This window comes from Aulonocara stuartgranti (assembly GCF_965226115.1).
Source record: "Aulonocara stuartgranti genome assembly, chromosome: 9".
Lineage (NCBI taxonomy): Eukaryota > Metazoa > Chordata > Actinopteri > Cichliformes > Cichlidae > Aulonocara > Aulonocara stuartgranti.
Genome location: NC_138960.1, coordinates 13,685,300 through 13,709,536, shown reverse-complemented (window position 1 = coordinate 13,709,536; position 24,237 = coordinate 13,685,300). Strand labels below are relative to the sequence as shown.

Genomic DNA, 24,237 nt, shown 5'->3' with positions numbered 1-24,237 from the left:
TGCGGTGAACATCGACACTGGAGAAAGGACTGCCCCAATTGGGGTCAGAACCAGGACGGACTGAATTTTGAGCAGCAGCAGCAGCAGCAATGGTCGCAAACAAACTGAAAAGGAGGGGGGCAGGACCCCAGGGCATGCTTCAGGCCGTGGTTTACCCAGAACACCAGAACAGGAAAGTGATGAACACAAACACCCACACAAACACACACATCTACATGCACTGACTCAGAATGAAGAGAAACAAACACACACACACACACACACACACACACACACATTAAAGACGGTACAATATTACAGAGTATCAGAACAGCCCTTAGTGACAGTAGTGAGGAAGAACACGCTTTCAACAGGAAGCAACATGGTGGCTCTTACTCATCAAATCAGAGACTAATGCCAAGATGGCGGCGCGCACGGGTGCAGCGGCTCTTAGCTCTCCAGTTTGGTGCTCGTTTTTACTTTTAATGTGGATATTTTTGAATGTTTGCAACGCCGCCATCTCTTACAGTCGCCAGAACCTAATTGACCTAGGTTTTAAATATAGTTTGTCTGTTTCTGGTGACTATCAGCGAACACACAACATCCTGGTGGAGATAGCGAGACCGCCAGGGTCACCGTGGATGGTCTGCCCGCCCAGCAAGCGTAGAAGGCGACGGAGGGAAAGAAAGCAGAAGAGGGGATGCCGGTCGGGCTCAGACGCTAGGCTACGCAAACATCCACACCGGCCAGCACTTCCGAGCCTTTTCCTATCGAACGCCAGATCCATCACCCACAAACTTGACGAATTGGAGCTACAGATAGCCAACACAAGCTTTGCACGTAACTGCAGCATTATTCTTATTACGGAGACGTGGCTTCACCCGCTGATTCCCGACGCTGCAGTCGAGTTAGCAGGCCGCACGCTACACCGGCATGACAGAAACAGCAACTCAGGTAAAAGCAGAGGAGGGGGGCTATGTGTTTACGTGCATAACGAGTGGTGTTGTAACAGCAGGATCATTCACACACACTGTTCTCCTGATTTGGAGGTTCTGGCAGTCTCGTGCAGACCTTTTTACATCCCGAGGGAGTTTACAGTAGTTATTGTGATAGCTGTTTATATACCGCCGGATGCTAACGTTAGCACGGCTCTCAGCCTCTTGCTCAACACCATAAACAAACAACAGCTTGCCCACCCCGATGGGGTTTTTATTGTCGCCGGCGACTTTAACAAAGCGTGCCTAAAGACTGTGCTTCCTAAATTTGTCCAGTTTGTGGACTTTGCTACGAGAGGAGAACACACTTTGGACCATGTCTATTCAAACATCAGGCATGCTTTCAGAGCGACACCCCTCCCCCACCTGGCTGGATCTGACCACCTCTGCATGTCCCTCACCCCCACCTACACCCCCCTGCTGAGAAAAACAAAGCCCCAGACAAAGACAATAAAAACCTGGCCTGAAGGAGCCCTTTCTCAACTGCAGGACTGCTTCTCAACAACTGTATGGGATTTATTCTCCAGCCACAACCTCCAGGAGTACACAGACACTGTACTCTCGTACATCAGGAACTGTGTTGACAATGTCACCGTCAACAAAAGGGTCAGGGTGTTTCCAAATCAAAAACCCTGGATGAATAGCGAAGTGCAATCCCTCCTAAAAAGCCGCAACACTGCCTTCAAGTCAGGGGACAGGGCTGCGTATAGGGCGGCCAGGGCAGACCTGAGTAGAGGCATCAGGAAAGCTAAGGCTGCCTATAGGAGGAGGATTGAAGATCACTTTGCTGACAACGACCCCAGAAAAATGTGGCAGGGGATCAATCACATTACCAACTACAGAAGCAATAACCAGGCAACATCTAGGACTGATGCCTCACTGGCTGAGGATCTAAACCGTTTCTTCGCCCGCTTTGAGACGACCAAGCCCTCAGCTGCCACACCACTTCCACCCGCCCCCAGCACTGGCACACTAACACTTAGGGAGCACCAAGTGAGGTGTGTTCTAAGGTCAGTGAATCCCAGGAAGGCGGCAGGTCCTGATGGAATACATGGAAAGGTTCTCAGAGCATGTGCTGACGAACTGACTGGAGTCTTCACTAAAATCTTCAACCTTTCCTTGTCATCAAACACCGTCCCGCCCTGCCTCAAAACCTCCACCATCATCCCCATCGCCAAGAAGACAGCTGTGGCCAGCCCAAATGACTACAGGCCTGTTGCACTTACGCCTGTAGTGATGAAGTGCTTTGAGAGACTGGTCTGTCAGCACATCAGGGCCGGTCTGCCTCCCACTCTGGACCCCCACCAATTTGCCTACAGGACAAATCGTTCCACCGAGGACGCTATCACCATAGCGCTCCACACTGCGCTGAGTCACCTGGAGCACCGAGGAAGCTATGTGAGAATGCTCTTTCTGGACTTCAGCTCAGCATTCAATCATATCATCCCGGAGATCCTGGTCCAGAAACTGTCTCACCTGGGACTCTCCACCCCCATCTGCCTCTGGATCAAGGACTTCCTGACAAATAGACCACAGTCTGTCAGACTCGGCCCCCACCGGTCCAGCACCATCACACTCAGCACCGGGTCTCCACAAGGATGTGTTTTGAGTCCCCTCCTGTTTACGCTCTACACATCCGACTGCTCCCCTACCCATCTCTCAAACACCATCATAAAGTTCGCGGATGACACCACAGTGGTTGGACTCATCTCAAGGGGGGATGAGTCGGACTACAGAGATGAGGTCAACAGACTGACTGAGTGGTGTTCAGTTAACAACCTCCAACTGAACACCACGAAAACTAAAGAACTTATCTTGGACTTCAGGAAGGGCAGAGCAGACCCGGCCCCACTTTACATTCACGGGAGCTGTGTGGAGAGGGTACACTCCATGAGGTTTCTGGGCGTGCAGATATCTGATGACCTCTCCTGGACTGCAAATACTACAGCGGTGGTTAAAAAGGCCCAGCAGCGTCTCCACTTTCTGAGAGTGCTCAGGAGGAACAACCTGGAGGAGAGGCTGCTGGTGACATTTTACAGAGCCACCATAGAGAGCATCCTAACGTACGGCATAACAACATGGTATGCAGGGTGCTCAGCTGCAGACAGGAAAGTACTGCAGCCACTGTGACAAAGACAAATATTTATATACAGAGGGACAGGCCAACAGAAGAAATGAAGACAATCAGGACAATTAGGGGAGACAGGCAGGAAGCAAAACTAACACGCAAAACAAAAGAAAACACGTTTTCTGAGTCTTTGAAACAAGTCAGAGGGAGGCACGTGGAAATTGGGAAACATGGGAAGTGTGGAGGAAAATATGACTTAGAATAACAGACAAGGGTTAATCCACAACCTTCAACTTATTACTAGAAACTGAAATGTGAAAACAGCAAGAGACTTGATAAAATATCATAAGAATGATAAGTAATCAAAAAGAGGACATCCCAAAATGAATCAAAAACATAGAGCACTGGAATGGCCTCAAAACCAGCAAGAAAACACTTTAAAAACTCACATCCAGAAACGGTAAAGCAATTCAAACCTCGGGGTACAAAAGAGGGGTTGTGCCCTGAGACGAAATCGATATTAATCAAGCTTCAGTAAATAGCTACTTAAATCATCTATCTATCCATCGATGGATGGATGGATGGATGGATGGATGGATAGTCAGTCTTACTCTTAAACCAAAGCGATTAGTGCCTAAACCTGAACAACCAGCAGGTGAAAACAAATCTAAACGGTGACTTCATAGTCTTGTGATTTACAGTGGGGCAAAAAAGTATTTAGTCAGCCACCGATTGTGCAAATTCCCCCACTTAAAATGATGACAGAGGTCAGTAATTTGCACCAGAGGTACACTTCAACCGTGAGAGACAGAATGTGAAAAAAAAAATCCATGAATTCACATGGTAGGATTTGTAAACAATTTATTCGTAAATTAGGGTGGAAAATAAGTATTTGGTCACCTCAAACAAGGAAAATCTCTGGCTCTCACAGACCTGTAACGTCTTCTGTAAGAGGCTTTTCTGTCCCCCACTCGTTACCTGTATGAATGGCACCTGTTTGAACTCATCATCTGTATAAAAGACACCTGTCCACAGCCTCAAACAGTCAGACTCCAAACTCCGCCATGGCCAAGACCAAAGAGCTTTCGAAGGACACCAGGGCCCTGTTTCAGGAAGCCGGTTTAGTGGAAAAACTGAGTAAGTATACCCTGAGTTAACGACAACTCTGGGTTTTCGGTTTCACAAAGCGAGTTCAGCTGAAGCCTGAGTGAGTCACTATGACGACACACGCCGTGAAGCTAACCTGCCCCCTAGCAGGTTTACTACAACTAACCCTGACTGTCTCCGCCCCTTTGTCGGAAACCTGACAGTAGGAAGTGTCAGACATGGCGTGTCCCTTCCTTGAAGAGCCAGTAGATCGTGAAGCCCAAATTCTCCGCAGAGCTCTCCGCCGGGAGAGAGTGATCAGAGCGCGTTTGGACATTTTATCATTTCCTGATGATTGTCTGTGCGAACGTTACCGTTTCTCAGCACAATCTATAATTTATTTGGATAACATCCTCAGGCCATATATTACGCATGTGACACATCGCGGACATGCTCTCAGTTCTGTACATATTATTTGTATTGCACTTCGGTTTTTTGCAAACGGGAGCTTTCTGTATAATATTGGTGACGCTGAGCACGTTTCCAAGGCTACCGTCTGTCGGGCAGTCAGGAATGTTACAGTTGCACTGAAACGTCTCCTCGTCTGTGGTGTTCCCCGGTCATAGACCCACAAGATTCATCAAAGAGGGATGCCACAAAATTGCAGGTATCAGGATGACCAAAACTTAATTTATGATGTGGTGATACTTGAACTACTACTTAAATTTTACATTTATTTTCAGGGTTCCCAGGCGTGATTGGCTGTATAGATGGTACTCACATTCCAATCATTGCTCCTTCAGTAAATGAAGGAGACTATGTGAACAGGAAGTCTTTCCACAGCATTAATGTACAGGTACATAGTTCCCTGTAGCATTTCAAACTAACAAATTATTTCATCATAGTAATGGATGCTAATTTGTGTTCTTTGCACTGTGAAGATCATATGTGATGCTGCCAACATTATCACAAATGTGGAAGCCAAGTGGCCAGGCTCTGTCCATGACTCACAAATATTCCGTGAATGTACACTGAGCACAAAATTTGGACATGGTGAGTTGAAAATACTTTAAAATATATAAAGACCAATTGCTTCAGGGACATTTGAACTGAAGTGTATCCTTCTGTCTTAGGAGAGTTCACTGGCTACTTGCTTGGTGATAGGGGGTATCCATGTTTACCCTATTTGCTTACCCCTTACTCTGACCCTGAACCGGGCCCACAGCAGCGATATAATCTGGCTAATTGCAGGACAAGAGCCAGAGTTGAAATGACTATCGGAATGCTTAAGGCCCGGTTCCAGTGCCTGCAAAGACTCGGGGTCACCCCAGAAAGGGCATGTGACATTATTGTGGCATGTGTGATTCTTCACAACATTGCCACAATTAGAGGAGAACACTGTCCTTCTGAACCAAACAGCAGTGATCCAAACCATGAACATCCTGACCCTCCCACGGACATACAAGATGGAAGAGCAGTCAGAGACACCATATGTCACAATCATTTCTTTTGACCCATCACCTCAACATGTTGAAAGAAGAATAAACAGATTTTTTGTTCAACTGGCTTTATTGGTCGCCTGTATTTCCTGTACACAAAGTATTAAAAGATGTAAACCTCATAAAGTGTCTCTGTTGCTTCCTCCTCTGTAACAGCTGTCAATGTTTCTTCATTATTTTCCTGTAGTAAAGAAATAAACAACATTGCTGTTCTACTGTAAACTCATATAATCTGTGGAGTATTACTCACAACTGCATGTTGGTCTGGCTCAACAGGAGGCTGCACCAGATGCAGTACACCATCACCATCAACTGATAGAATATGAGGTTTATACAGGTCACTTATAACTTACAAGGGACCAAATGGCAATTAACAAACATACCAATCACCTTACACTTCATTGTCATTATGCTCTCAAAGACAACCAAGACTGAGGGAAGGCAAAATCAGTAGGAAAATAACTTCACTACAAAATAATCCATTATGGTAAAGAGTTTATCAAATGAATGAGTAGCACTGCAAAGGTGACTGTGAAGAAAGGATGTATGCACATCATGTATTATTTTGAATTTACCCCCTATGTAGGCACTTGTGTCTTGCGGGGTTATTGACTCAGAGGATGTCCCCGCAGAGATGCCTTCGGCCACAGGGCGCCCACTGTTTTGGCTGAGGGCCAACTGCTCAGCCTCTGTGTAGTGGTGGTGGTGGAGGACCCCCACCTGTTTTTCGGGCCTCCGCTTTTTTTCTGTTGGCTATAACGGGTCACATTTGAGCATACAGAGTAAGCAAATATGTACTTGTAATGTGCTCAGATAATTTCAATAAGTGCTTACAGACAGAAAATTAATGTAGCCTCTAACTGCAATTGATTTACATCGGACAAACAGACCAAGCACTATGGCTCATAATACAATTACACCTTACCTGTTTGGACTATATTTTTATATTTCATTTTTACTTGCTGCCAGGAACGTTTGGGGCCTGTTGGGTTGCACCTGCGCTCACATCACGTCACAAAATAAAATGTATAAAATAACAAATAAAATAACATATGATAAAATAACGTGTTAAATGGGTGGAAATCCCTAGATCAATGTTTATATTAACACTCACGCATTGACTCTGTCGGCTATGTTTTGCCATGCATGCTCACTTTCTTTTGCAGCTGTCGCTGTGTTACTTTTTTCCGCGGAATTTGCATGTTATCGGCATATGCTGCCATCAGAATTTCGGCCTCAAGCGCTGTGAAATACATTGACCGCGCCTTCTTTCCCTCCGTCTCCATGGTGACTCGCTTAATCTGTGCTCCACTGATCAGGGCTTTATGTATCCTCGTCCGCGCGCTTCACTTGGGGTTAAAGCAACTCCGCGTTGACTGAACTACTTGTTATCAGCCTTTCTGAAACCGAATATTCTGAGTTGGACAGTTCGGGGTTACTCAACCCTGCGTATCGTTTTTCACTCTGAGTTTTCTAAACCGGCTTCCTGAAACAGGGCCCAGGAAAAGTATTGTAGACCTGCACCAGACTGGGAAGAGTGAATCTACAATAGACAAGCAGCTTGGTGTGGAAAAAATCAACTGTGGGAGTAATCATCAGAAAATGGAAGACATACAAGACCACTGATAATCTCCCTCGATCTGGGGCTCCACGCAAGATCTCATCCCGTGGGGTCAAAATGATCATGAAAACGGTGAGCAAAGATCCCAGAACCACACGGGGGGACCTGGTGAATGACCTGCAGAGAGCTGGGACCAAAGTAACAAAGGTCACCATCAGTAACACACTACAACGGCAGGGAATCAAATCCCGCAGTGCCAGACGTGTTCCGCTGCTGAAGCCAGTGCATGTCCAGGCCCGTCTGAAGTTTGCCAGAGAGCACATGGATGATACAGCAGAGGATTGGGAGAATGTCATGTGGTCAGATGAAACCAAAGTAGAACTTTTTGGTATAAACTCAACTCGTCGTGTTTGGAGGAAGAAGAATACTGAGTTGCATCCCAAGAACACCATACCTACTGTGAAGCATGGGGCTGGAAACATCATGCTATGGGGCTGTTTTTCTGCCAAGGGGACAGGACGACTGATCCGTGTTAAGGACAGAATGAATGGGGCCATGTATCGTGAGATTTTGAGCCAAAACCTCCTTCCATCAGTGAGAACTTTGAAGATGAAACGAGGCTGGGTCTTCCAACATGACAATGATCCAAAACACACCGCCCGGGCAACAAAGGAGTGGCTCCGTAAGAAGCATTTGAAAGTCCTGGAGTGGCCTAGCCAGTCTCCAGACCTCAACCCCATAGAAAATCTGTGGCGGGAGTTGAAAGTCCGTGTTGCTCGGCGACAGCCCCAAAACATCACTGCTCTCGAGAAGATCTGCATGGAGGAATGGGCCAAAATACCAGCTACTGTGTGTGCAAACCTGGTAAAGACCTATAGTAAACGTTTGACCTCTGTTATTGCCAACAAAGGTTATTTTACAAAGTATTGAGTTGTATTTTTGTTATTGACCAAATACTTATTTTCCACCCTGATTTACGAATAAATTCTTTACAAATCCTACCATGTGGATTCATGGATTTTTTTTTTCACATTCTGTCTCTCACAGTTGAAGTGTACCTCTGGTGCAAATGACTGACCTCTGTCATCATTTTAAGTGGGGGAACTTGCACAATCGGTGGCTGACTAAATACTTTTTTGCCCCACTGTACATCACCACACTTAAACTCTCTTTAAAACAAGTTTAAAACAAGTTGTATAAACATCGGTTATAGCTTCATAGCAGTCATCCAAACAATGTTTACAGCTGTACCAGATGTTTTCTGGTGGCCTGAGGAGCATTTCTGCTCTGTTGACCTTTGGGATTACTCAACAGCACGTGACAGAAAACTACACAACCCACAAGGACACCTCTTTTTTCTCTGCAAGGCAGAGGACGCAGTGTAATGTGCAATGATTTAAAGAGATAGAGCTCTTTCATGTTTTTCTATGACACTTGACATAAATGTATTTATTTCAAACTCTGTGATATCGTTGTATTTCTTTGTTTAAGAGTAAAATCTGAGGGACACAGGCCTGGACAGGTAGGGAAAAATATGTATTCTCTGACCAGTTGGTGAGTGGTTGGAGCTGGACAGGAGGGGCTTGTGGCAATGCGGGAACTGCACAAAAATCCACCTTATTGTTCTGGAAAGGCCGGAGTGCCATGTCTCCCATAAATTGCTGGATTGTCTGCAAACAATTGTTGCACTTTTTCTACTAGTGGTTGAAGTAATCACAAGGGGCTGCAACAGTTAGCAACTGCCAGCAACCTCCTGCAACTACTTGCCAAGTGGTTGTGGAATACACAATTTTCTCCTACAAGCAGGAGTCCTGGTTGCCAAAGGATCACCAACTGGTCTCTAGGCCTCAGGGACTGGGGCTTTGGTATTGATTGCACAGTGACTGACAGCAAACCTCAACAACCACTCACCACTGACTGGGGAATATGCATTTTTCCCTTGCAACTAGTGGTTTCCAGATGGTTGCTAATCAGTGTCCTGGCCTGTGTGACTGGGGCCTACGCTGTTTTGTTTGTGCCTGGCCTTGTACATTTGTATGTGCTTTGAATGGTGAGGTTTTGAGGGTAAATCCATGGCTATAGCACACTTTGGAAGCTTTATGTTTAGGTAACCTGATATGGAAGTGGCACAATTTTCATCCCAGTATGCAGTGAAGAGTCTTACTGTATACAGATAACAAAATTTTAATGTTAAGTCAATGTGGTTATGTATAGTGACTCTGGCTCCCTTAGATATCCATCCACCCATCCATCATAGGGACTTATCCCAGCTGTAATAGTGCAGTGGTAATGTATTTGCTAATAAATGACTAATGTCACTCTTGTTCTTGTCTTCTAAATTTCTATATGGACTGTGGCCACAATAGTCATAATAGGAAACTGATACAGCCTGGCTGTTGGTTTGGATTAACAGAACGGCCTGGGATGGAGCCACATTCCCATTTTGAATTATTGTTTCAGGCCATCCCTGTGTGCAATACACAGTATTTACTAGCTGTTTATAATAGAGTTATATAAATGTAACAGTATTTATGTTGTGTGTGATTCCACTTGTCACGATAAACACAATTTGTTATCCGTGTATGTGTGACACTGTATTGTCTCAGTGGCGCCCTCTCTCAGAGATGGTGGACAAAAGTCAGTTCATGAGAGATGTGTGTTATGGGCACAACTAGTAATGCATGTGTCTGCTATATGACACTGTAAATGATTTAACTGTTAGTACGAAGAGTTTAAGTGGACAGCTGAGCTTTTAAAGTGCTAAAAAATCTATATAACAGAATAATAGACTCGCTAAGCTAAGTGCAAAGATTCTGAGCTTCTGTGACGTGCTGTTCTTAGAGCTGCCCTTAATGAGCCAAATATCGGACCAGGACATATTCTGACTTTATCCAGGTACGCATTTACACATTATTTTATTTGTTATATTATTCCAGATGCACATCTTCACATTAATGTGTTTTATTATTGGGCATAATGATAATATTATATGTTATATTTTATAGCCAATGTCGAAACTTTGCCAGTTCATGAGATGTGCCTGAGGCAGCGCCAACCTGCCTGAACGAGATTCTGATCTTATCCAGGTACACGCTTTCATAGTTCTGTATTTGTTATATTACTTGCCACAACATTATTTGTTATAGTATTAGACAGTGTTGAAACGTTGGCAATTCAATAGAGACGTGCCTGAGAATGAAAGGTTTGCACGACCAGAACATATTCTGCTCTTATTTTAGATTTTCTATTCATTAGCAAAAGTTATTATGACATGTTGTTTTTTCAGATGACGTTGGACAACAGGACATCATCCCGTGGAGCTCTGCTTCAAAGCCTCCAGCTCAGCATTTTTGTTGTCACCGTCTTGGTGTTTTCAGCTATGGCAGGCAGCTGCCAGACAGGACTGTGAAACCACACACAAGTCGGTCAACAGACATTAGCCAGACAGCATGTCTTCTTTTTGGATTTTTAAAATGTCAATAATTTACAAAACTCGCTTAATGTTTTATTCATTGTGATAATTATGTTGACCAGAAGTGGGCAATATTACCCAAGAGAACATGATATTACACGTTATGGCAATATCATAAAATACTCAGTAGTACTGAGGCCCTGTGAGGGGCATTTGAGGGTCTTTCAAACTTTTATTTGGACACTGGCTGCTTTTTCACTCATTTTGAGTCCAGTCCTTGCACGTGACCATTTTCACAGGAATGTTTTGGGGGCTTTTTTGTTTTTTTGTCTGTTGGGCCACTTAATACTGACCTATGAATAACTGAAGCATAAAAGGGCACCTCACTTAGGGGATGAGCCACTGTTGTGTCTACGCATAACAACAACTCAGCACAGACCCAAACAGTTTCTTTACACTCTGTTTGCTTCATTTACAGCCTGTCACGAAAACATGTCATTTGTTCCATTTCTTTAGCTGAATCTATGAAAAATGTCAATAGCACAGTTTGACAGGCATAAAACAGATTTCTACACAAACAAAATGAGCTATTATTAGAAGACTTGGCATATCTCAACATGGTTTGCAGTGTGTCGGAAACCGGACAAGTGGAGGGCAAACAAAAGAAGTGGTACGCCTAAAAAAGCATCTACAGCAGATGAAGAGTATGTGAAAGTCAAGTCCTTAACAAATGGGAAAATATCCAGCAAAGACCTGACACAGGAACTGAGAGATGCATGCCTTCAGTTGATCCATTTACTGTTGGAGCTTCATCAGAAATGGAGCATCAGTGTCAGCAGATCTTATGGAGTGAGGAATCCAAATTGAACCCAATTAAAGTTTTGGAGGTCAAAGAGGTCAGGAGAAGTAAAACAAGGTCTGCAGACATCTGCAAAACACAGCAGAGGATCTGTCATGGTTTGTAACTACGTTCCATTCAGCGTGTTGGAGATCTTCTCAGAAATGATGCAATTTTGAACACAGAAAAGTACCATCAGATACTGATCTTAATTTTTCAGCATGACAAAGATCCCAAACATACTGTCAATGAAGCAAAAGCATAACTTTAAAAAAGAAAACCGCTCAGTGTGAACACTGTTAGTCATGCATTGTCCTCCCCAGAGTCTCTCAACATCATTAAAGCCGAGTGGGATCATTTTGACAGAACGGAGGAAAAGGCATCGATTGTCTCTAAAGAAGAGACTGGAGTATCTCTGGAGGCTATTCCAGAAAACGACTTAAAGAAATGACAAGAAAGCGGAGAAAGGTGACAGAGAGAGTTCAGGCTGTGATGAAGAATAAAGAGGGTTGTACCAAATGTTGACATTCATCTTAGAATTGTACAAACTCTGTTTTTGCACCTATATTCCATCTCCTTGCAAAATCGAAGGAGTGACCCAAAACTTTGGCGAGTAGAGCAGCTCATTGATTTTAGTATGGTCAGCATACATCTCTCAAAGAGGAGACATCCTCTTCAATTTGTTCCACATTTACTCTGCAATTCATCAAGATGCAATAAAATACTGCTCTTATCACATATTTTTACTTCATCCTAATTCATACAATAAATCTACTTGCTTTTAAAAGCAAGTAGTGAAAAAACAAGAGAAGTGCGTGGCATTATTTCAGGGACAGTGTGGACCCAATAATGGTTCCCGGATATTCTCTTAAACCTGGTTGTTACTCGCTTGTTTAAAGCTCATTATAAAAGAAAGGGTCCAGGAATGCAGCCGTGATTACAAGCAATAACTATGAGGTCAGAAAATAAGCTCCATGGCGTCACGCTGGACTCCTCTGAGCAACAAGAAAACACCCACGCATCCCCATACACACTCAAACGCCCATTAAAAAAACAGCAGAGCAGACATACCGCTCTGAGAACAGGAAAAGCCTTTTTTTCTCGAGCACCTGCAGCATTCAGCTCAAATACTCACCTGTGTCACTCAGGTTCCTAATCCTCCTCTGAGTCAGCTGAAGGGGTGGGAGAATTTCGAGAAGCCTTACCTTCATCTTGTGATGAAGCAGATATGGGAACAGATGAGGCCGGATTAGAGAGCACAGTGTGCCAAGACCGGGAAGTGAACCCCGCAACTCTGTTGGAGGAGCTGGGAATTTAAGCCGGTGTCTAGCCACAACAGATACAGAACAGACCCATGCAGAAGACTGAATCCAGTGGATTTCTCATGTTCTCTGGTCACTTGCATTATTTCTCATATACCTATGAAAAGAGGAAAAAAGTCTTTTTTGATGTTAAAGAGGAGCTTAAGTGGAAATGATGAGGAAGTTTAAGACCTCAGGCAGAAGGCTTCATCCTGCATCTCTGTAACTTTTATAAAGGGCCAGCCAGCTTTGCATAGATCTCTGCATCAGCATGAAGTCATAGAGAGGGAGTATACTTTGTATGGTCATCTCAGGCACACAGCTCTGGCTGTGAACTCTGGTGCTCCACCTTCCTGTTGTACAAACCTTTTCTTTATTATCCCTCCACTCAAGTCAGATTGTGGTATGACAGCAAAAACAGACGCAGACAGGCGGCGGTTTCTATTGCTTCCACAGAGAGTGAAGGTCCAGACAGAGTTTCTCTTACCAAGTGGCAAACATGGAAGAGATGTGCAGATCAGTTTGTAACAAAGGAATTAAATGCATCTGACTTTTTGTTCAACTTTCTGCTTATTTGGTTGCAACGTAGTCCTCCACATACATAGACTAGCACAATGTAAGCAGCATGTTAAGTCATTTATGTGCATGTAAACTGCTTTGTTGCATGGTAAGCAAAGCATGTAAGACACGAGCATCAAAGCAGGAGGTTGAGAGTCTGAGTCACCCTTGATTTTTCTTTCTTCTTTGTTCTTTTTTGGTTCAACACAGAAACGTTTGCTGGTAATCGTCACGGTCTGCTGTTTTCTACATGCCTCAACATTTTATCCTAAAAGAATCTGATGGGAAGTATCTGTAGAAGATTTTGGGGAGTTAATCAAAATTAAAGATCACAGAGTGCCTTCAAAACATTTTTGATCTGCTTCACCACCAAAGGGGAAGATTAGAGGATTACTAAAGATACTGTGTAGGGAAATGAACATCTCAAACAAATTTCACAGCACTCAGTCCAACTGATGCTTCAGTCTGTAACAAAATTATGACCCAACATTTGAGCATTTTTGCAGTTATAGTAGAAAGAATGTAACACTCATTATATTACATATTGCAGAAGAAGAGCTACAGAATCAAGGCTTAAATCGAATCGAGGCTAACAACCCTCTCTGTGTTTGGATATGTTATTATTATGTAATTATGTTGACCTCCAAACATGATGCGTTTGTGGTGTTCATCATCAGCTGAAAGATTTATGGAGTCATCTGCAAAGCAGCCAAAAAAACTGTTACCTTTGTGACCTTTGCATCTTTTGTTTACATTTCTTAGCACCACAAATTAAATTCCTCTGAACCCCAGAGCACTGAACTGGACAACAATGAGATGCACAAATAAAGCTCAAAGTATCTGCATAGATAAGCGAGTACAGCTGTGTCATTTCTGTTTGTCAGTTGGATAAACTGAGCAAAACGCTGCAACAGATTCTCACTCATCTGCTCCGCCTAATCACAGAAAAGCACACCAGCACAGTCAGGCCGCGACTTCACGGTGGTCTGAGTTATCTGAGGGGAGACACGAAGAGCAGCAGAGACCAGTGATCAGATGTGTCACCCAGTGAACTTTCCATCCTCTCTGTGCGTTTATCTGTGGGCAGATAAACAAACACACATACAGAGATGCTGATATGAAATCAGCCCTTCTCTTCACCGCTGTGCTGGAGCATCTGAGAAAACTCTGAGCTGAGATCAGACCACAGAGTGGAGACGTTTGATCTGTTTTTTTTTTTTTTATTTCAGTTCAAATTAAATAAAGCTGCTGATTCCTGCACAGCTTCTGTTTTGCTTAAATAAAGTCTGTTCTGATTCAATGATTTTCAGTGTCTCACTGGAAGCTCCAGAACCTCTTTTTGCACACATCTTTGCATGCAAGTCTGGCTACTTTTTGTTGTATTTCCTCTGAAACAGCCCACATAAAACCACAGATTTAATTATCCTCATACTGCAAAATATGCTGATTGTGTTGTGGTAATTTGTCTTATTTTCCACTGTTCTTGTTGACAACTGGTTACAGAGAAAGAGCTAGAGGCCAGTGTCAGGCAAGTGGAAGCTGGCTGCTTAGAATCAACAGTTAAACTGTGTTGTATAATACTAAAAAGAAATATGAATGATTAGTTTTGCAGACAAATAGCTTTGATTTGAGCTACAGAGGGTATGTAGGTCTTTACTTATTCATGCTACACACAAAACTCCAGCTGAAAGCCTGCAGCATCAGAAATGGTGTTACAACAACTTCTACTTAAGACGATGTCTCCCCAAACTCGTCCACAGTGCTGTCAGGCTACAAAATAGTGATTTATCATTCTGAAGGTGAGTTATAAATAATTTACGCTACACATTTTAGCTCACAGGGGGCTCCTTTATCATTGCTTTTTAGTCTATTCTTCATAATGTTGGAAATGGGGACATCATTTAGACGAAAAGTGATTTGTACGTGCTGATTTCTAACATAAACCATGGGTTAGTTACCATGGAGATTTACCCAGGTAACAGCTGCATCACCTTTGTGGGTGGCTCGCTAAACCTCAAAGCCTGCTTAGCAGCACAGGCCTCTGGACAAAGAGTTTCCCCGTCTCCAACAAACCAACTAACAGCACACTGAAACTAGAGTTCAGCTTTTTCCCAATCAAATCCGGTAAAAATGATTTATCTGCAACTGTTCTGTGGTTGGTTTGCTTCCTCTTGCAATGCAAGCATTTTAAAGTGGGTCAAATCAGCCCACGAACTCTCCCAACATCATCCACAGGCCGAGCATGTGCTGCGTGGGACGTGGCACATACATTTTTTGTGATCAGAACCCAAACGGAAAACGGTGCTAAAACCTGTACACAACAGTTTCACTTGCACTGTGAAAATTCACTTCAAAGGATTCCAACTAAACTTTAAACTCTTTTGATTAAAGCTACATTCAGCTGCTCCCTTATTTGAAAGAGGTCAGCCTGGCAGGGAGCTTTGCATGTTTGATTTGGCAGATTTTTACAGTGACCTTCCTGATGCAACCCCAGAAGCATTTGGGTCTCCTCCCAGAACCAAACCAAAGACCTTTTGCTTGTCAGATGAACACGTGAACTGCTACAGTAAAGAGCCAGAAGCTACATTTATTAGGAACAGGTAAACATTTTTTTCTGTCAAAAGATGCTTCAACAACTGATTTTTATTTGTTTTTTATCCTTATGCTTCCTTTGTTTCCTAATTATGTCCTATAAAAACACTGATGAACACACACATTAACCTTTTTGGTTATAATTTGATATCATTTTGAGGGGAAAATTTAAAAAAGGATGAAAAAGAATAAAAAAATAGTTTTATTCCCTCAAATGATTAAGTGTATGCACGTGTAGTTGATACATAAAAGCTATACATGGAGGTAAATACATCGTAAATCAACAGCTGTGGTGTATCAATGATATTTGATCCATGAGTGATTTAATATTTTCATGTTTTCTTTATAGTTAGCATGTTTTTAACCATCCAAGCAGTTTCAAATTAACCACCTTGCAACCGCTCTGACTAATCTTCTACCTCATCTGAGAATCCAAGAACCCTGATAAACCAATACTGACAATGTTGCATTAACAGCGACGGGTCCAAGGCCTTCAGCTTCATTAGACAACAGACCTGAGAGTTTCAGCCGCTACAAAGTAGATATGAAAACCAAACACACAACTTTGATCAGGCTCCAAACACACACCAGTTTCTACACTGTAAAGACAAAAAATTCAGTCCTTCTTCGATATTATGTTATGTTATCATGTAAAGGCTCTAATTGCTAGACATTACCTGAGATTGGACTGAGAGAGGATGAGAAAACTGAATGAATTCGCCAGCTAAAAAGGTTCAGGCCGGAAAAGGATTAAAAGAGTTGTTCACAAGCAGCACAACTCCAATCACAGTGGTGCTTCATATAACTCATAACTGCGCTCACAGGCGCACAAACGTAAACACACCACAGACGTCAAACTTGCCCTTTTGGTTGTCTCTGGGGTCTCTAAGGTGCTCGTGCAGGTGATGATGTAGTCGGGATAGACGGTGGACCAGCCACTCTCTGTACAGTTCCTGCTGAGGTTGCCTGAAAGAAAACCGACTGGTTTTAGAGCCTTTTAGAACTGAACTAGTAGATTTCATGAAACCTAACATCAGTGCTGCATATAAAGATATATTGCCCTGATTTTTTTTTTAAAGCTTCAGTGATATTTGTCCACAGATTTTAGATTTGGATAACTGGAATAACAATTATATAACACCAGTGCAGTCAGATTCACAGCAGCAGTTGCCTGGACAGACAAACACAAAGTGGAGATGTTTGTTCCTAATCAGAGCGCCACATTTGGAGAAAACCAAACACAATTGTCAGCATGGTGGTGGAGGGCTCATGATTTGGGCTTGTTTTGAAGCCACAGGAACCTGGACACTCAAAGAATCAGCATAATGATGACACATGTCCATTTTTACCCTCTCAAACAGCTGTCATCAGAGGCAGGCACATGCGTAGGCCTCAGTGAGGACTTTTGATACTGAGCAGCTACTGTTCTCGTCTGTGGTGCTGATTGTGATGCTCATCTATTAATGCTGTGTGTTTCTGCAGAGGCAGCGAGAGGAGGATAAACCAGCCGCTCACTGATGCTACTGAAGGAAATCACAGAGGGTTGGACAGATGGCGTCAGCCGCTGTGCAAATGATCACAAACATTAACAGAAGCAGCTCAAGAAGCACTGGATGGAGACGATAAAAGAGCCACAAGTCAAAGTGAGAAATGGCAGAAAGTTAAAAAAGAAAGAGGTCAAAGAAGTTCTGTTATATTGAAAATAAGTATTAAAGAATTTCAGTGGTAGTAAAAGCAAACATCTTTTCACTTAAGCTTACTTAATCACTCCTTCTTATTAGTGTTGAGACTGGTGGCATTTGAGTGAATCCACTGGATACTTAAAAAGGATTATTTTTCTGTATCAGAGTTCAACAAGATGAAGATTTCAAAGTTTTCAAGCACACAAAAACTAAATTATAATAAATAATAAAATGTTGAGTATGCCACAGTCTTTAAACAGTCCATAAACTGCTGCACAGTGCTGAGTCCTCAGACTTTGTGTGGCGGGGTCATACTAAGTGTCAGCTGTCTTAAAATGTTTTACATGTCGGGGGAAGTTGAAGCTTCCTTTAACTGAAAGTCTGTATAATTTCCAGAACACACTTTTTGTCTTTTTTAGCAAGTCAAGTGTGTGTGTGTGTGTGCGTGTGCGTGTGTGTGTGTGTGTGTGTGTTAACAAAGATGATTGAAGGGCAGCAGGAGGAAGTGTGTCTCTGAGAAGAAGCTCACCGTTCTTGTGAAAAAGCAGCAGGAAGGGGGTGGGACAGTGTAAGGTCAGCACATCGCCGACCGCGGCGCTCGGCCAACATGAAACGTTGTCCCACTCGCCGTGACATCCTGGACAAACATATACAGAGATACACACACACACACAGACATTAGAAGTGTGAACTTGCCTGCACAGAACTTCCTGTTTGGCTGAGCGACTTGTGCGGAGCTTCTGTGCGAGCTGCTGATTGAACGTGGACAATAAATCCAGCCCACATGAAAGCAGCCTGTGAGGTTTGGACATTTAGCTTTACTGCTCAGCCAGGAGGGACAAAGACATTCACGTAACACTCTGAAGGCCTCTTAATAGTTAAGTTAAAAATAAATGTAGCCTGATGAGGCCTGAGAGTAACTAATGCTGGTACTGTCCTTTTACATCAAACACACATGTGTATCTATAGAGCAGCGTGAGAAAAAGCTCACAGTCTGAAAGCTGAGACCACACAGATTAAACAAATTTTATTATCTCTGTGCTCAAACATTCGCACACATGACCGTTCACAAACAGCCTCTGTATGTCTGTGCGTCAGTCTTTGGTTACTCGTGTTGTGGTTTCACACAGAAATCATCCTAATATACGTCGTGAACATCTGGAGACTCTACTGATGCCGACTGTGTGCAGCAGTCCTTCAAGCCTTTTATTCTCTGAGCCTTTTATTCTTGCTGAAAAACAAGAGGTTAAAAATCAAAGCTGCTTCGTCAGTCAGCTCAAGCATCACACAGAGGTTTGTGTGAGCACAGCAGGCATATCCATGGTGTCACTTTGTACGTTACCATCACTTTATGAATTAATGCGTGTTTCCATCCGGGGTACTTCTCAAAAAAGTAATGCATTACCTTACTTTATTTCTATACTGTCAGACGTAAATTGTGACAGAAGGATAACAGGCCTCCAACTCGCACTGGAGCAGTTCACAGCCGAGCGTGAAGCAGCAGGAATGAAAATCAGCACCTCCAAAGAGTGGCTCATTCTGGGATGAGTTCCTGCCAAAGTGAAGGAGTTTAAGTATCTCAGGGTCTTATTCACGAGTGAGGGGAGAAGGGAGCGAGAGGTCGACAGACGGATTGCTGCTGCAGTGATGGAGATGCTGTACTGGTCCACTGTGGTGAACAGAGAGCTGAGTGAAAAGTGAAGCTCTCAGTTTACCTGTCAGTCTACGTCCCCACCTTCACCCATGGTCACGAGCTGTGGGTAGCGACCGAAAGAATGAGATTGCAGATACAAGCGGCGGAAATGAGTTTCCTCTGAAGGGTGGCTGGCCTCTCCCTTAGAGATAGGGTGAGGAGTTCAGCCATGCAGGAGGAGCTCTGGATGGGCCAGTTGAGGTGGTTCAGGCATCTGACTAGGATACCTCCCAAGCACCTGCTGGGTGAGGTGTTCCAGGCATGTCCCACCAGGAGGAGGCCCCGGGGCAGACCCAGGACACGCTGGAGAGATTATATCTCTCGGCTGGCCGGGGAACACCTTGGTGTTCCACCAGACAAGTTAGAGGGTGTGGCCAGGAAGAAGGAGGTCTGGGCTTCTCTGCTTAGGCTGCTGCCCCTGATAAGTGCAAGAAGATGGATGGATGGATGGATGGATGGATGGATGGATGGATGGATGGATGGCAGGAAGAGTAGAAAGGGAAAGTTTACAAGATGGGGAAACCTGCTATGCTGTATCTTTTAGAGACTGTGGCACTGCTAAAATTCTCACTGGGAATGACCAATTGGACAAGATTGGAAATGAGTGCATCAACGGGATGGCTCAGGTGGAGCTGTTGGGAGACAAACATAGAGAGACAGGACTGAGATGGTTTCGGCATGTGCAGAGGGAACGTGGGTATATTGGACAAAGATGGCTGATTGTGAAGCTGCCAGGCAAGAGGAAAAGAGGAATACCTCAGAGGAGGTTCATGGATGTAGTGAAGGAGGACATGCAAAGGGTTGGTTTGACAGAGGAGGATGTTGCTGTGGTGACTTCCACTCTAATGAGGGCATATCAAAGATGTGGAAAAATGAAGTCTTCAAGTCTGACTGCTCAATGCTTTTGTTATTTGCAGCATGCAGGTCACACAGTTTTCACTTTGCCTTCACGTTTTTATCCTTTCTTGATCAAAATGAATCATTTTTAAATCATCTGATTGTAGCACAAGTGCAGAAAAGAGGTATGTTTGATTTCTCTTCGATCCACCCTCCAAGCAGGTAACTGAAGAAGCCTTTTTAACATTTATAGCTAGCATTTGTGTATGTGTACATGTGTACATTTGTGTGAGTGCGTGTATGTGTGAGTTTGTGCTTTTTGTGGAGTGTTTGATCTCACAAGGTAAACAGCTCAGTGTTGCAACACCGTCTGAAATAGCGTCCAGAGACACACACCACTTCACATCAACTGATTTCATTCAGTGCACTCACACACACACACACACACACACACTTTTCCTTACTTGATATGGATCTGAATACTTTTCCGAGGCCTAATATTCAGTGATGCTCTTACAGCAGATTATTTTGCGTCTGCTCCTGCACACGCAGCAGACGTATCGTAAAATACTTTGGATGGGGATTTCCAAACACTTGCTCGTGTGTGTTTCAGTGCATGCGTACCTGCATGAGTGGAATTGTTCGGCTGCAGCTCTGTCTGACAGTCACTCTTTGCTTTCTGCATCTCCCAGTAGAACTGGCAGGGAGAAAACATTCCATTAACCTGTCGGGATGAAGGGAAATACATCTTATGAATATTATCTCCAAAATGAACAAACCTCCTGCGTCAGGCTCTTTGTCTCAGGTTGTGCTGTGCACGCTGGTGTTTGACATACGTGCTCCAGTTTTCTGGAGTAAAGTTCATGTTTCTGCGATCTGCTCTCCTTTCACTCCTATCTGCAGCTTTCAGGGGGAGGATTTAGGCAGTGGTGATGATTTGGGAAGACAAAAAAACACTTCTGCTAAAAGCAAAAACCAAAGCAGGTTAGGTTCCTCGTTAGAGATCAGCGTGTATGACACAATCAAATCTCCATAAAACAGTGTCACCACTCATGAAGGATCCCTCAGAGGCCTCTGCAGACAGCAGGAAGTTTCTATAATCTTTGTCTTTCCCTGAAGAGCATCGGTAATAAGTCCAGTCTCAGCGGCAAGTTTGGTCCTTTATTTTATTCTATGTTGGCTGCAAACAGTTTCACAACAGTTTTATTGTTTTAAAAGCATTAATATATATATATATATATATATATATATATATATATATATATATATATATATATATATATATATATATATATATATATATATATATATATACATATATATATTCTAATTTGTGCATCAAATCTGCAGATACTTCAAATCTTTATGTGAATTCTGTTTTTGTATTTAATTTTTACTCTCAGAGCGTTAAACCCCACCAAGGCTACAGCTGAAGGAATAACAACAACTATTTAATGAAGTACTTGAGTATAATCCATCAGATTATCCTGTCTTTTAATGACACAGTTGTGATACTGAAACATCTGTTAGCTTATTTTGCTAGCTTTCTTTCCTGACCTGACCAAACTTTATTAAATTTCGCACACAATCTCACACCACCCTGGTACTAAACTGCTTTACAGCACCTTTCCTCTCACACCCACTCACTCTGTTGATTGTCTGCAGCAGCTGTGTTACTTCCAGCCTGTATCGTGTGTGTGTGTGTGTGTGTGTGTGTGTGTGTAATCTTAGTACATTCTTCCATGTTTGTGATTGGTTAGATGCTGTCACCACAACCCTTTTCAAGTGAGCACACTTGTAGTTAAATTGGGAAATCCTTCGGTCAATTTAGGAAAGCTTTGTGTGACCACTTATCTTGATTGTCGGTGTTAGGATTAGTGTGAGTGAGTCCAGATGAAAGAAGGATACCCAGAGTTTGATGAACAGCCTGTTAAAAAACCAACGAGTTGCAAAGTGACCCAGAGACCTCAAGCTGATTGAAATGTTGTGGTGAGAGCTGTTCATGAACAAATGAACACAAACTTCAATTAAATGAAGTGACGCTGTGAAGAAGTATAGGCCCAAATTCTCCCACAACCATGTGAGAAACCGATAAAGTCCCACAGAAAGCAGTTAATTAAAGTTATTGCTCCTAAACGAGGTTCTATAACCGAGACACCTATTCAATCATGTGGTGTAATTAGCCTATCACAGGGCTGCACAGAGGCCTGTGAGAACTTTTTATTTTCCAACGATTGTAAGACTGACTCCTCGGGTTGGGGGCGTGTGGTGGTTGGATCGATACAGCACAGTATTGGGATATTTTGCATGATGATATTGTAATAAAAAAGGGACACCAAATATTGATACTTTATTACATAAAAATACTACAAACAATAGGCTCGTGTCATGCACCAAAATGAGATCATGTCCATCAAGCAAACTAATATTAAACGACCAAAAATCATCCAACAATTTACCCACTTAGCGTGACAAAGCTACCTCCTAATTCAGAGTAAACTAATGCAGTAAAAATAAAACAGCGACCTCCTTGCATCTACAGAAAACAAAACAAAAAAAGCAGGGGCTGCCTGGTGATTATATGGACTTTGTGATGACTAAATTGTTTCCCAGAGCTGCACAATTTTGATCGGAACGCAATTGCAGTCGTCTGATAGGAGGCAACCTTTCTGCAGACAGTCACAGTGTGACGTGGGCTGAGAGTAATGACTCTCGGAGTGATCGCTGGCAGAGGAAAGATTTATTTGAAGAGTTCCAGTCAGGTTTAAAAATTCATCACAGCACAGAAACGGCTTTAGTGAAGGTTACAAATGATCTGCTTATGGCCTCTGACAGTGGACTCATCTGTGTGCTTGTCCTGCTAGACCTCAGCACTGCATTTGACACTGTTATTTATAAAATTTTATCACAGCAATTAGGGCATGCCGTAGGTATTAAAGGTCCTGGTACATATCTATCAAATAGACTCCAATTTGTGCATGTAAATGGAGAGTCCTTTCCACACACTGAAGTTAATTATGGAGTCCACAGGGTTCCATGCTAGGACCAATTCTATATATATTATAGACCAGTGGTCTCCAACCTTTTTTGCACTTTTAAGGTGTCAAAGATAAATACAACTAAATAAAATGATACGACCAAGACAAAAACAGTGGTATTTTGTAAATATAATAATAAACGTGAATTCGCTGTGTAATTGTGTAGCATCCTCCTGAAATGCCCCAACAACATCGAGAGTAACATCCTCCTCTCTGCCCCTTAATGCTCTCTGGTCGTTATGGTAACGTGTAAACATTTCTTTCAAAATAAGACGCACAACTGCAACACGGGAAAAGACCCAGGGAAACCAAATTAACGCTAAAAACCCTGAAATCCATAAATTTCACACCCGGTACCAAACCTGTCCGTGGCCCGGGGGTTGGGGACCGCTGTTATAGACGTTTCCCTTCGGCAGTGTCATTAGAAGGCATAGGATACATTTTCATTGCTATGATACCCCGCTCAATCTATCCATGAAGCCAGATAACACACATCAGTTAGTTAAACTGCATAAACGTCTTGAAGACATAAAAACCTGAATGACCTCTAATTTTCTGCTTCTAAATTCAGATAAAAATGAGGTTATTGTGGTTTGGCCTAAAAATCCTCGAAATACAGATTCTAACCAGATTCTTACTCTGGGTGTCATTATGTGTTTGATCAGGATGTGTTAAACAAACATGTAGGACTGCTGCTCGCATTTGTGCAATGACATCCTGTCTCAAAGTGATGCTGAAAAACTAGTGCATGCATTTAGTACTTCTAGGCTAAACTATTGGAATTTATTATTATCAGGCTGTCTTATAAAGCCCTATATAACCATTAGTTGTTATTAATCTCTGGCTCTCTTCCACAGCATGTCTTTTTTCCTGTTTTCCCCCATCGACCCCAATCAGTTAATGCAGATAGCTGCCCATTCTGGAGCCCGGCTCTGTCGGAGGTATGTAGGGTCTTTACCTTGTAGTTTAAAGCAACATGAGGTGATGCTGAGTGAAGGTATTGCTACTGCAACTCAGTCATCCAGGTAACACTAAAATCAAAAGACTCAATAAGGGTTTTTATAGTAAGGGGAAAGTTCAATTTTAGTTAAACCTTCG

General features: G+C 43.0%; 2 protein-coding genes across 3 annotated transcripts in view; one reads left to right on the top strand and one right to left on the bottom strand.

Annotated features, from left to right (window-relative positions):
- LOC309714057 (uncharacterized protein) overlaps positions 1-24,237 on the top strand; it is a 256,151-nt gene that overhangs the window by 193,310 nt on the left and 38,604 nt on the right. The gene's annotated exons all lie outside the window — the stretch shown is intronic.
- The window catches only part of LOC309714065 (vasoactive intestinal polypeptide receptor 2-like), a 54,909-nt gene that overhangs the window by 22,614 nt on the left and 8,058 nt on the right, over positions 1-24,237 (bottom strand). For both annotated transcript variants that reach the window (XM_082546178.1, XM_082546179.1), the window contains exons 2-4: positions 20,726-20,825; positions 18,101-18,208; positions 16,752-16,855 (exon numbers count right to left, since the gene is read on the bottom strand). In XM_082546178.1, coding sequence (XP_082402304.1) covers positions 16,752-16,855; positions 18,101-18,208; positions 20,726-20,825 — 312 coding nt within the window. The remainder of the gene's footprint in view (positions 1-16,751; positions 16,856-18,100; positions 18,209-20,725; positions 20,826-24,237) is intronic.